The sequence below is a fragment of the Drosophila erecta genome, unplaced genomic scaffold, assembly GCF_003286155.1.
Source record: "Drosophila erecta strain 14021-0224.00,06,07 unplaced genomic scaffold, DereRS2 tig00000055-arrow-pilon, whole genome shotgun sequence".
Classification (NCBI taxonomy): Eukaryota; Metazoa; Arthropoda; class Insecta; order Diptera; family Drosophilidae; genus Drosophila; species Drosophila erecta.
Window position 1 is genome coordinate 8,599,659 of NW_020825200.1, and position 13,181 is coordinate 8,612,839.

Genomic DNA, 13,181 nt, shown 5'->3' on the forward strand with positions numbered 1-13,181 from the left:
ATAAATTATGTATATCGATTTCTTATATTCTTTTCAGCTTTGTAACTAGTGACGGTACTCTAATAGCAACTAATTGGTATCCACCGATATCATTCATCTCAATCCCTAGATCGACGTGCTAAGAAAGGCCTTAATTGACAAAGCCATGTGCCGAATCGCCAAATTTTTGGGAATTGAACGGCTTTATTATTATTCTCTGTTGTAGTGCTTCCTTTTACAGTTGTTCAATTGAAGGCAATATTAAATATTTCTCAATTGTTTTTAAATTGCCATCAATAACGGGGTCCAACTGAAATTAATTTATTTTGCACAATGAAAGTCAAGGCGCAATTGGATGCAATAAAGTGACTCGTATGGAAAAACTTCATTCATATTGGTTGCACGTTTTTCTTTTTTTTTTTGAACCTCAAATAAGCCAGCATCTGTCGCTTTGGACTTTGCAGACAAAAATTAGCGCTTTTAATTCCCATAAATTAACATCATTTGGCTTAAAAATACTCTTTATGGCCATTGATTAAAAATGTCGGCGGTCATACAGAAAAGTTAAACCTAAATTATAAAGCGTAATATGAAGTGAATGGAGCTACAGGTCTCGAAATTAGCACGGAAATAAAATTTGTTAGCATCTAAGCTAGTTCTAGGTTAGCGTTTTGTACCGGGCCCAGAAGCGTTTGACAAGTTTAGCTTCGGTTAATAAAATACTTGGTCAAATTAAACAGGAATTTAACCGTATTAAATTAAACGACTATCAATGCACTTGAAATATTGTTGAAGCCGATCAGTTTATTCATAAAGTCATATTGGTAATTGAAATTATGGAAGGTACGAATTTCTTTTCTTCTTTGAAAAGCATGAAATGAATTAACTCAGATAAGTTTTCCCGGAGAAAATGTATTTTACCCTATAACAGATACAAGTTAAAAACATTATTTGTGTATAATATTCATATGGCCGGAATCCCCCCATTATATGTTTTTCGCTTTAAGCTGTATTTATCTTTCTTTATGCATCCGGCCACATTGCTAAGGTCCCCAAACGGAACTAGGAACTGTGCTTCAATAAATGTTCTATAACAATAATATTGCAATTGTTTCTAATTCTTAGTTATGAATACTAGCTTATAGTTATACGCTTATAGGTTTTACAAACGACCTAACCTTTCGTTGCATTGTTCAGTGTGAACCTGCCGCTCTTCGATGTCAGAAGGCGCGATTTGTCTGAACCTATCGAAGCCTATCGATACGAAAGTTTGTTTATCATTGTTATTCGGCACTTTGACCATCAAAATGAGTTCCATTAAGGTAAGTATATGTTTTCGGGTCAGGAGCCTTGCTTCCATGTTAATGTGCAGATCGAATTTGCAGTGCAGATGCGAAAAGGGGACGAAGGCTATGCCGGAGCACTCCGTTCGGCGCTGGATGGCGTTGGCCAGGTCGAAATCGACACCCAGGAGGGTCGAGTGATCGTCCAGACCCAACGACCTTGGTCCGAGATTCAAGACAAGATAGAAGCCACCGGGGTCCGGGCGGTTCTCTCCGGATTCGGAGGGCAGTCGGCGGTGGCCCTTATTAATACCACAGGAAGTGTAGTGGACAAGACACCTATCCAGGGAGTGGTTCGATTTAGCACCATCACCGCAGACAAGGAGCCTGGAGTGGTGGTGGATGGCGTTGTGGACGGTCTATCGCCCGGACTGCACGGATTACACATTCACGAGAGTGGTGACACGTCCGCAGGTTGCTCGTCCGTCGGAGATCACTATAACCCCCGCCAGTCGCCACATGGAAGCCCTGCAGCTGCGGTAGAGGAGCGGCACGCGGGAGATCTGGGCAACATCCGAGCCGATGAAAACGGCAGGGCCACCTTCAGATTTGTGGATCCAGTGCTTGAGGTCTGGGACATAATCGGGAGGGCCGTCGTCCTTACAGCCAATGCCGATGACCTGGGACGTGGAGGCAATGAACAGAGCCTGCTTGACGGAAACTCTGGGGAAAGGTATACAGATATGCTCAATTTTTTCTATCATTGACTTGTATAACTTTTTCCCACCAGGATTGCGTGTGGTATAATTGCTCGTTCGGCGGGCATCTTGGAAAACTTCAAGAGAATCTGTGCATGTGATGGGGTGACTCTTTGGGATGAACGCAATAAGCCATTGGCTGGCAAGCAGCGCTCACAAAAGCTGTAACCTTGTTTCCATATGTGACCTTGTAAATAAAATTATCTTATCTCTAGATGGCCCTTTTTTTCCAGAAATTTCTTGGGTCAAACTCTATAGAACTTAAGTACTTATTCGGTATTGAAAGTTACAAGCTTAAAAAACTACATTCCCAGTGATGGATTTTAATGTTTTTAAAGTTTTATTTAAAATATTTCTTTGCTTTTTTTTGCTTTGTATTTTTTAATTAAAATTAATTTGCTTTTTAATTATTATTATCTGTTTTGCTCTGCCAATAACTACGGGAATCGTGTGATGTTCGTGTAAAGTGGTGGTTAACTACAGTTGGTTTTTGCGGGGCGTTAAAACCGAAGAACATACAGACACGTTTGTTGTACTTGATAATAATAATAATAATGAATAATATTCGAAATGCCTACTGCATTTGACATTAATAGATATATGTGTATATATTAATTTGATTCCTCCGTTAACACTACGGCGCATGCCCCGATCCCTAGCCCATTTCCGTGGGGTCAGGTGAACGACGGCATGCACACTTTATATGTAAATAAGTGGTAAAAAATATGTAAAGTGTATATGCGTAAGTCCTAATGCTTATTTACTGCGTTTGCCGGGCGTATTTACATATCTGTTGGCCTTTTGTACTCTACGTGCTTTCTTCGCCTCCTCCGGCTCCTCTAGAGCCTCCGATTCGGGCGCCACCTTGTCCGCTGCCGGTGTCACCCCCAAATTCTTGGACACCGGACTGACAATCACACCGCTCCGCTGATGATTGCCATAAAAAAGTTTTGGAGAATAACCGCCCGCAGCTTTCGCAGCTCCTGCATTTCCGGTGGCCACCGACTGTAATTGGGACTGGGCAACCTGTGCTGCCTTCGAGGTGGACGCTATGGCATTGGACTGGCTCTCTGATGGCATCTTGCGCTTCAGATTCTTGGCTGCTGTACTCACGGCCAGCAGCTTGGCCGTGGTGGACTCATCCGGCGAGGCAAACTCCTTTAGCTCGCCGACACTAACATCGCTCTCGGCATCCGCATCGTCGTTGATGATGATAAAGTGCTCGGGATCCACACCCTGGTTGACCAGCACTTGAAAATCCTCAGGCGGCACCACAGGCGTCACCTTCTGGTTGCACGAACTGCATACGGCAGGGATGGCTGGACTCTTCGAACGCCAAAACTGGAGCTCCGTCTTGCACTTGTTGAGCTCCTGCAAGAAAGAAATTTAATGCCAATCAATAGAAGGTAGACCCTCGACTCACCTGCAAAAGGGTGGAGAATTTGCGAGACATCTCCTCGTTCTTTTTGTCGTTTTCGTCCAGACGATTGGCATACTCCAGCGTCTGCTTCTGCTGCTCCGCCAGGAGATTTGATTGCTCAGCCAGCTGCTTGCTCTGCTCGGCGGCCTTGCGCTTACAGGTGCGAAGATCGGTGCGCAGCACCGTTAGCTGGTTATTGTATATCTTCATGCCTTGCTTGATCTTCCGGATGCCCTTGCGGAGCACCATGTGGTTTTGAGGCGGCGAGTTGCTGGCGCTGTCTTCGAGATCTGAACTGATGGCAAGCGTGGCTGTGAGGGTGGAAATCCTGCTTAGTTAGTTGCCGACTAGGAAAATAACTTGAAAGCACTTACGTCGCTTTGTTGTGGTGGGCAGCGTATAGAAGTCCTTGTTGAAATACGCCAGCCCAGGGAGCGTGGACTCTATGCGGTCCTTAAAGTATTCCATGGCCATAGTGGAGAGATCGAAGAGCTCGTCGGTAACACGATAAGGTCGCTGCAGTCTGGGCGTAATACTGATATAATTGAGAATCGCCTGGACTTCGTCTAGTATCTGAAAATGAAAAACCTTATTAGCGCTTGTTGGGTTCGAGTAGGTCATTCACTGCACTTACGGCGCCCGGAAAGAAGCAACAGTGGCCCCGCTCGATGTGCTTGCCCATGGACATCTGGAGCAGGGATAGACGCATGTAGCACGTCTCGATGATGTCGCACTCGCAGGCGAGCGGATGATTACGACGGTGGGACTCCCGGCGCGGCATGCTGGCCTTGATCGCCTGGAAGCGGCTCAACGTGGTCTTGATCTGCCTGGAGAAGGCTGCGTTCAGCATGGCCATGCAAATGTCGTTCATGCGATGCGACACCTGCGAGTATGCATATCCGGGATTTTAGTTAACAGGGGGGTAGATAAACAGCTAAAAATGTGACTGCCTTTGGGCTTTGGGTTAAGCTAAGCTCAGATTCCGATTTCCTTTTTTTTTTGGCTGCTGTGCCCGCATTCATCCACGAGCTAGTGGTTCTGCCTGTTATTAAATTATATCAGATTACATTTGTCTCCGCTACCTACGACAAATAACCGTGCATACATACACAACGAATTGTGGATGGGAGACGCGGGTGCAGGCAGAAATACCAACGAGAAACAAACAACGAAGTGTAGTTACCCTCTGGACCTCAACCTAAAGCTGTTCTGTGAAAGTATTCTGGGAATTATTTTATACCTAGTCTGACTTCGTGACTTGTTAGGGGCAGATATTTCTATAATTGGTATAATTTGGTATGTGGAATATTAGATCTCTATATTTGAAAGTGTATAATAGGATAATTAATTTGCCTTGTTCTTCATTCATTTGAATGATTTGTGTCGAGCAAGTCGTTTTCTCACAATGTTTGGGATTTTAGCCCATTACGTCGCGTTTTTAAAACCACTAAATCTTAAAAGTGTAATCATTTTGCTATGCCCCCCACCCAAAGATACCGAGTGCTCTGCTAAATATAAGCATTCGCAAGTGCATGTGCCATCGTGACAAAGTTTTAATTGCCTCCTGCCAAGGGAAATCCGAAATCCGTCGAGGAAAGTGCAAAGTATGGCGAAAAATAATGCTCATAACAGCAGAGCGGCAGAATTCACCATATGTATATTGTACATAACAAAACAGGCATACAAGTGCAGGTAGTTTGTTGGTTGGATAACCCAGCCGTACCACGCTTGCACTTGGGCAAATTGCTTTTTATTGATTTAATAGCCAGCACATTGGGCGTAACGGAGGGGCAGCAGTCCACTTACCAATCTGAGATTTGAAACTTTCTTGTAGTCCATGTAGCTGAGGATCATCTCAATCAGCTCGTTGGGAAGATCGTACAGGCTGGTTGCGCTGCTGGTGGTGGTGGTGGCTGTCGGTGACCGCTGCCGTTGCATCTGCATGGAGTACGAGTGGTGGCGAGTCACCGCGCTGGCGGACTCGGCCAGGCTGCCCGCCGAGACGACGCGATAAGAGCCCTGGGCCTGGTTCTGTCCCTGGTGAGCCTGATAACTGGTGGTTCGCCGCAGGACGGAGGTTCGGTTTGCCGTTGACTCCGGAGGCTCCTGTACTCCAGTGGCCGATCCTGATGCCACTGCTGATCCAGTACCCATTCCCGGTCCAGATCCCGATCCCGCGCCCCCGAACGGTGAATTCCCCTCAGAAGCGGACGTACCGCCTCCACTGCACATTTGGCGGGTGGACACCATTTCCTTCTGCTTCCAGTGGCGTTTCGGTGCTAAATGGACAGAATTCGTATGCAGCAGCGTTTTGGAGTTGCTGCAATAGGGGAACACACACAAAACACAACGAATATACCCATTAATTCGACAATATACATATATATGTAGCGTCTCTGCTGCTTTTTATACCCCTCTCCCCCTCCCCCCTCCACCCAACACTTTTGGAAATTTCTTTAAAATTTTGTGCTACGCACTTTGCAACTCGAATTCGAGGTGCCTTCGTACCCGTTTTAGTAAATGGAACTATTGAGTTTGCATTGTTTTTGGACGCGCTTCACCGTGGTCCAATATGTCTAGTTCTTTGAGACGCAATTCATCCACGCTGACATCCACTTTAACGCCGTTTTTTCGAGCACAATTAAAACTACATACACAATCCGTGGCAAAAAAAAAAGTCGAAGTGTCTAGGGCTGGAAGCGTACCGATGGCACCAACAATCGATTGCGCCGATAGCTTGCAAACATTGGAGTTGCTGCAGAAACATCGATTCTTATAGGCCGGTTCCACTGAAACATTGCTGCAGTGTATGTGTTTCCACTGCGCCCTGCAAAACCATCATCGACTATGTATGGTTTATCAGATATGATTTTTTTTTAAATTCTAGCGCACTTCCACCATACAAATGAAAAATCGAAATCGCGAATAAATTGTGCCAACAGGTTTTTGAATATGTATTTAGCACGTCGTTACAAATAGATCATTGCTTCGTTCGATAACAATACTCGAAAAACATTTTGCAGATAGAATTTGTTCCTTTGACTGGGTAATTTGTCCAAATACTATAACTTTTAATTTAGTTGGGTTGAAGAACCAACAATTACGATAACATGCGAAACGGATTCCCCTAATAGGTCGCCAGACTCTTCGGAACGGCTGCAATGTAGAATGAACTATTAACTTTAACGTTAAACAAGTATTCGAGATACGAAATTGAAAAATACACGATATTTGGATAAATCATAAGAAAGATTCGACTGGCGGGCAATATAAATAAGTTATGTATTTGTGCGTTTTGTATGCGTCTGTATATGATGAAATACTTTCGTATGTGCCGCTGTCATGGGCCCCTTCGTCTGATCATGGTTAAAACCATAAAACGGATCGGATGCGGTGCCAAAACAAGTGAAAAAGCGAACACAGAAACAGATTCGAGGGTGCGGATAGGAGGACATTGATGCTTCGATGCAGCGATGGTGGTGGTAAGCAGAAGTGGGGATCAGAGTCCAGATCCGCGTCCGCTTAGGCGACGGCGTCGGTGTCACACTCCTCCTCGACGGTGATGTACATACCCTCCTCCTCGTAGGCGGAGTCGTGCTTGGCCAGGATACGCAGCAGGGGACGCAGGCGCAGCCACCACTGCTTCTTCGGGATGCGTTGACTGGAAGATGAGTTGATTATGGTTATTGGCTTCATTGTGGTCCACTATTGGGTTAAACTTACTCGAAGTTCGTCTCGGCAATGAGGTCGACCAGTGGTGAGAAGCGGTACTGTCGCGACACGATACCCAGCAGGGTGGCGGTGTCCGGGGACTTGCAGTTGACCACTCCGTTGGCGTCAATGTTCGCCTTGATCTGGGTGGCCAGCCAGTCGACACACTTGGCGGCCATTTTGGTGCCCATGTTGCGGTCGAAGGGAGTGGGTGAGCCGCCCTGCTGCATGTGACCCAGGATGTTCATCCGGCAGGTGAAGAGACCCTTTCCCTCCTCCGAGTACAGGCGGTAAATGAAGTCCGTGGTGTAGTTCTCGCTAGCCTTCTCGTTTCGCAGGATCAGACCGCGGGAGACGCCCTCGGCCATCTTGGAGGCCATGTGGTAGACATCCTGCTGCAGGTCCTTGATGGAGAACTTCTCCTCGTAGATATAGGCGGCATCAGCTCCGCCGGCCAAACCGGCCAAGGTGGCCAAATAGCCGCAGTAGCCACCCATTGTCTCGATGACGAACACGCGGCGCTTGGTGCCCTGGGCCGATTGACGGATACGGTCGCAAATCTCCGTAATCTCATTCAAACCGGTGTCGCATCCCAGCGAAAATTCTGTGCCGGGCACATTGTTCGAGATCGTCGATGGAATAACCACAATGGGGATGCAGAACTGTGGGTAGTTGTCCCGCTGATCGGCGATCTGTCCGGCGGCATGGTAACTCTCAAAGCCACCGATGATCAGAAGACCCTGGATCTTGAACTCCTTGAGACGAGCGGCGATCTCCTTGAACTTGCCCTCAGGCAGAGTGCGTTTGGTGCCCAAGTAGGCGCCACCCTGACCAACCCATCCTGAGACATCGGACCTGGAATTGGAATTGAACTTAAGCACAGATTCAGAAGGGTACCCTTGCAGGAGCACTTACCAGCCCAGCTCGCGAACATTACCGGCAATCAGACCCTCGACACCGTCGTTGATTCCATAAACCACATCACCGCGGTAGATGGCATTTCGCACGAAACTGCGCACAGCGGCATTCATACCGCAAGCTGGAGCACCAATGTGCATCACAGCTAGGCGGTATCCTTCGATGCCCTTGCCATCGGCGTCGAAGTTCTCCTTGGGTGGCTTCAAGCGCGTCAGCATCTTGTAGGTCTCCAGATTCCGTTCGAAGGAGCGTCCGCGCAGCTTGACAGCATCCGCCCAGCGTTTCTCCGCCATGGCCTTGGCCACAGCCTGGGTGCGCTCAACGCACTCCATCAGCGGCACGCGAACTGCCTGGTTGCCATCCAGAGAGATGACCACTGGCACCGAGTCCTTGGTGGCCTCCATCAGGGCCAAAGTGGCTTCAGCTCCCATGCGACAAGCCTGCGAAGGGGAAACTCATTAGTTAACTCTCAATATTGGCGTTTAAAAGTATGCTACAAAAATGTAACTTTGCTAGAAATGCATTTCCAAGGAATCTTCAGTAAAGTACACACCAAAATACGATCGAAGGCACTGGGATTGCCACCGCGCTGCACGTGACCCAAGACAGTGATGCGGGCATCGTGCTTCAAACGCTCGTCGATCACCTTCTTCACATCCTCGGCGGTGATGGGATGACCCTCGCGATCCATGGCTCCTTCGGCGACGATCACGATGTTCAGGCGCTGGCCAGCAGATCGCTCCTGTTGGTCAATTGTGAGGGAATTCATTTAAGAATACATATATGCAAGATGCCAATCGTGGAATCGTGGATGATACAAAAACTACTAGAGCACAAACGAGTTATGAAGAGTCATGATTAGCGGACATCATCACTACAAAAATATGTATTTTACGTATACTTATGCTTTGCTTTACGATGTTGAACGAGTGTGTCACCAAATGTGTAATCAGCAAGCGTATGAATACAGCGCGTTTCAGAAACATATGGCTGTGTGCACATTCGTTTAAATGTGTTTAGCCACTCAGTTTTGAAACGCACTGCAGCACTGAATAGGTGTTTTGAAGTATGAAGAATGGACGCACAAGTCAAAGTCGAATAAAACATTGATGAAGATTTACAGATCGATTAAACGAGGATGGACGTTAGTGGAGTTGGGAAAGTTAGTAAGGGAACTCAGTGACATTATGAGCACATAAAACAGAGACCCAAAGACCCAAAATAAGTAAATCAAATAGCTGTTAAAGCTGTTTATCGCCATGGAAATTTCGGCACATCGAAAAGGCCCAAAACAATGCAGAATAAAATTTAGAAATTCAAAATTTGACAAAAAAGGTAATTAGAAATTAATTGGATAGCGAAGGACTCTGGACCTGACCTGTTGGAGCTTGACACAGATCTCGTCCTTCCAATTGACTGACACCGGCTCCTCGGGTATGAACATAAAATCACCCTCTGTGGCTATGGCTGCCGATATGGCTAAGTAACTAAAAAAACAAGAGATTAAGTACAAAAATAACAGATGGTTCACAAATGTCGGGGATCGTCATTAACGGGATATTGGGAGTATCTGGGGTAAACTTAAAATTAGTTACAATATGATTTTGGTATGCTGGTACAGACAACAACTGTGCGTAATTCATTCCGTATCTCCGTTTGTGTTTAGAGAATCATTCGTGTGCAGTAAGCAGAAAATAAGAATAAGCTTTGTATGGCAAGTGTCGCTCTTAAAAATTGTGTCTTAAAAAATGGTATACTTAAAAGTACAAGTGTACTACTTAAGCATTAAGCAACGACAACAGCACTGAAGTATACAACTCTATTTAGAAACAGGAATATTATCTCGACAGCTTATTATACAAATTCGACATATATTGTAAATTTATTTGAAAATCCTTCTTCTGCGTGTCAATCGGCGTTTCAAACACCTTAAAATTCCTATACAAGCTGTCGAGAACATATTTCTGAAGCTGTTGCGAGACTTTTCTCAGTGCTGAAAGAATGGAGATGGAAATGGAAATGGAGCTGCATCTTGCCTGGGCCAGCTGAGAGCAGAGCCTGTCTGGCCAATCGACCTTGGGCGGCATTTCGGGAATGAATATGAAATCCGCCTCGCACGCCAGTCCGCCCACAAGAGCTAAATAGCTGCAAAAATATATTACAAAATATTAGTCAAAAGGGGGATAGGATTTTGGAGGAGATGGGGACACTAAGAAATCGATCGGCGATAGAAACAGAAATGTGCGAAATGAGTCGACGACATTCAACAGATTTCCGTTTGGGCTTGCCTGTTCCAACTTGAGGACAAGTCGATCGGGCCAATCTGCCTGCGGAGGAGATTCGGGCAGAAAGACGTAGTCTGCCTCGGAGATAATGCCAGCTACCACCGATAGATAGCTAGAGATAGTCGTTCCAGGCATTAGCTAAAATCCCAATTAATCACTGACACTTAGGCTAACACATAGGCAGCCCAACTTTGCTCGCAAATATATCCGTTTAGATATCAACTTACCCGCAATGACGACCCATGACCTCCATGATGAAGGTGCGCTGATGCGAGTAGGCGGTACTGGAAATGGCATCGATGGCCTCGATGATGCGATGCAGGGCCGTGTCCGTGCCGATGGTCATGTCCGTGCCACAGAAATCGTTGTCAATGGAGCCCACCTACAAATAATTCCATCCATAAGTTGATAAATCGCAGGAGACCTCTGAGGGACCTCTTACCAATCCAACGATGTGCAGGACATTGAACTTCTCCTGCTGCTCGGTGGTAATGGTCTTGTTTTTGACCAGCTCGTCCAGCAGACTGGACCACTCCTGACGGAACAGATTGGCGCCGGTGAGGGAGCCATCGCCTCCAATGACCACCAGATTGGTGATTCCACGCTGGATCAGGTTGTTGGCGGCCTTCAAGCGACCCTGACGCTCACGGAAGTCCTGGCAACGGGCGGAGCCAATGATGGTACCACCACGATGGATGATGGACGAGACTGAGGCCCAGTTAGCCTCCTGGATGCAGTCACCTCCATCTACCATGCCCTGGTAGCCTTCACGGATGAAGTAGACCTTTCGGAAGATAAACACGAAACAATTATAGATATGGTGTAAACCAGAAAAGAGTTTTTTATCTTCATGGCGCATGACATCATTAGCACATTTAAACATGAATCATCGAATTAGAGTTTATTATTTTTCATTTGTAGACTGCCAAATTGGTGACATTTTTTTTGGAAGTATAGGAAGAATTTTATATATATTATTTAAAATTTTTATTTTATTTATTTTTTATACATTTTTCAATAAATCAACCACTTTATAACTTTTAGTGAAGCACGGAAGTATAAATTGAAGTTTTAAACATACAAAACATTTACATATTCAAAATACCGTTACAGGTATGTAATCGAAATTAAATCGATACTTTTTAAGCAACTCACATAACCAAATATTCAAATTTTATAACGCTTTTAATTGATAAATGAAAAAATAACAAACAATAATGATGTCGAGGCACTTGTAGATTAAATACATAGGTTAGGTTAAGTGGTACTGATTAGCAACCATTTGAACAGAAATTTGTTTAGTATGCTCATGTATATACATACAAACGTACACCCAATTGATTATTTATTAATTTTGTTCAATTCATAGAACATATCAAGCGCCGTCATGCTACGCGTGCCAATAACTTTACTTTTATTGACCCCCAAGAATTTAAAATCAAATAAATAGATTTTAATCAATTTAAATTGGCTAGCAATTGACCAATTTTTTTTTGCATATTTTCGAGGGCCCAACAGCCAGAAATTTCCTACCAAATTAATGAACACATTTAAATAAGCCGAATGAATAGAAACCAAGAGCGACAACAAAAAACGAAACAAATTAGCCGAAATCAAAGTCGCATGTGGTGAGGGGGCCCGAAAATAAACCCAATGTCAATGTGCATGTACACATATATTCTTGAATTTCTTTTCGCACCGATTGGAGATTATCTAACTGGCTTTGTGGTTCAACGGCTGCTGATAAGCAAATTGCCAGGTGTTTTACGTAAATTTCTGGGTTCACATGGGTCTGTTGCCTGTGCTCGGGGGTCGGGGTCACCGGACGCGAAGCTGCGTGGGCGGAAAGTACTTGACAGAGGTCACCAACTCACCTTGCAGCCCAAATAGATGGCCATACGCACACAGGCTCGGACGGCGGCATTCATGCCCTGGGAATCCCCGCCGCTGGTGAAGACCGCCAGTCCTTTGTCCTTCTGCGAGCCGCGGGCCAGGAAACGTTGATTAATCTCGGAATTCATATTTCTCACTTTTTCACTATATCTCTAACTGGGATCGTAACGGCTATCGCACAAAGCACACACTATGAACCACTATTGGACTCGGAAGGGAGTTTCCCTGTATTGCAGCTATGCGAGTCGCGCAGCTGGAGCTGGGTTATATCCAAGTGGGCTATAAATACTACTACTGCTCCTTGCCGTGGCTTTTCAGTTACTAGCAATATATATGGTCGCAGGCGGTATTCACAAGTTTCGCTTTTGCTTTTGACGTTTCAAGGTGACCTTCAGGCCAGAGACGCATACACAACACACACGGACACACGCACACAGCCACGGGCTTTCTGTAAGTGCGTACTGATGCAATGCAGACTGCGGATGGTTAAATCCGGCTAAGAGTTCGCTCCAACGCGATTGCCCTTCGATTCTTTTGATTAAGGTTGAAAATTGGTTGATTCTATCTGTGATGAACGGACTTTTCGCGACTAGCAACGAGCGGAAAATAGCGTTTAACCAATTTGTTTACGTTCGACCCACAATCGTTCAGCTGTTGATCAGCTGTTTATCACTGGGCGAGTAAAAGCTTTCGCGAGCTTTCACCGCTGGGAATGGGAAGTTCGGGAGCTGTCATCGGTTGTGGGTGGGTGCGATAGCCGTTATCGATATCGTTCATTTCAGCCGTTATTTTGTCTTTTAAAAAACGCAAGATGTAACCTACGCCGTTATCGTTATCGTTAATTTAAGCCGTTATTCTGTATTTAAAATTAACCTGAGATCTTTAAGCTACAACGACAATTAATAGACTACATGTTAAGATCTCACTTCAATAG

The 13,181-nt window shown here is 45.4% G+C and overlaps 3 protein-coding genes across 6 annotated transcripts; 1 reads left to right on the forward strand and 2 right to left on the reverse strand.

Annotated features, from left to right (window-relative positions):
• Positions 1-986: 986 nt before the first annotated feature.
• LOC6543026 (copper chaperone for superoxide dismutase) lies at positions 987-2,234 on the forward strand. Of its 2 annotated transcripts, none has more exons than XM_001969054.3 (3): positions 987-1,301; positions 1,352-1,995; positions 2,053-2,234. In XM_001969054.3, the coding sequence occupies exons 1-3, from the start codon at positions 1,197-1,199 to the stop codon at positions 2,186-2,188; spliced, it is 885 nt and encodes a 294-aa protein (XP_001969090.2). In that variant the 5' UTR covers positions 987-1,196; the 3' UTR covers positions 2,189-2,234. The 2 variants fall into 2 exon arrangements, with proteins under 2 accessions (XP_001969090.2, XP_015015389.1); XM_015159903.2 differs by having other exon boundaries at positions 1,220-1,301; positions 1,365-1,995.
• A 111-nt stretch (positions 2,235-2,345) lies between these two features.
• On the reverse strand, positions 2,346-6,165 carry LOC6543415. 2 transcript variants are annotated; one of them, XM_001969055.3, is made up of 6 exons: positions 5,949-6,165; positions 5,247-5,760; positions 4,075-4,323; positions 3,815-4,013; positions 3,444-3,751; positions 2,346-3,391 (listed from the first exon to the last, which is right to left on the reverse strand). In XM_001969055.3, the coding sequence occupies exons 2-6, from the start codon at positions 5,688-5,690 to the stop codon at positions 2,777-2,779; spliced, it is 1,815 nt and encodes a 604-aa protein (XP_001969091.1). In that variant the 5' UTR covers positions 5,691-5,760; positions 5,949-6,165; the 3' UTR covers positions 2,346-2,776. The 2 variants fall into 2 exon arrangements, with proteins under 2 accessions (XP_001969091.1, XP_026835184.1); XM_026979383.1 differs by having other exon boundaries at positions 5,918-6,165.
• Positions 6,166-6,366: 201 nt separating this feature from the next.
• Positions 6,367-12,949, reverse strand: LOC6543331 (ATP-dependent 6-phosphofructokinase). Of its 2 annotated transcripts, none has more exons than XM_015159566.2 (8): positions 12,229-12,949; positions 10,797-11,138; positions 10,582-10,736; positions 10,106-10,214; positions 8,623-8,811; positions 8,067-8,509; positions 7,164-8,006; positions 6,367-7,101 (listed from the first exon to the last, which is right to left on the reverse strand). In XM_015159566.2, the coding sequence occupies exons 1-8, from the start codon at positions 12,373-12,375 to the stop codon at positions 6,963-6,965; spliced, it is 2,367 nt and encodes a 788-aa protein (XP_015015052.1). In that variant the 5' UTR covers positions 12,376-12,949; the 3' UTR covers positions 6,367-6,962. The 2 variants fall into 2 exon arrangements, with proteins under 2 accessions (XP_015015052.1, XP_015015049.1); XM_015159563.2 differs by lacking the exon at positions 10,106-10,214 and adding an exon at positions 9,448-9,556 and having other exon boundaries at positions 6,698-7,101.
• Between the last annotated feature and the right edge of the window lie 232 nt (positions 12,950-13,181).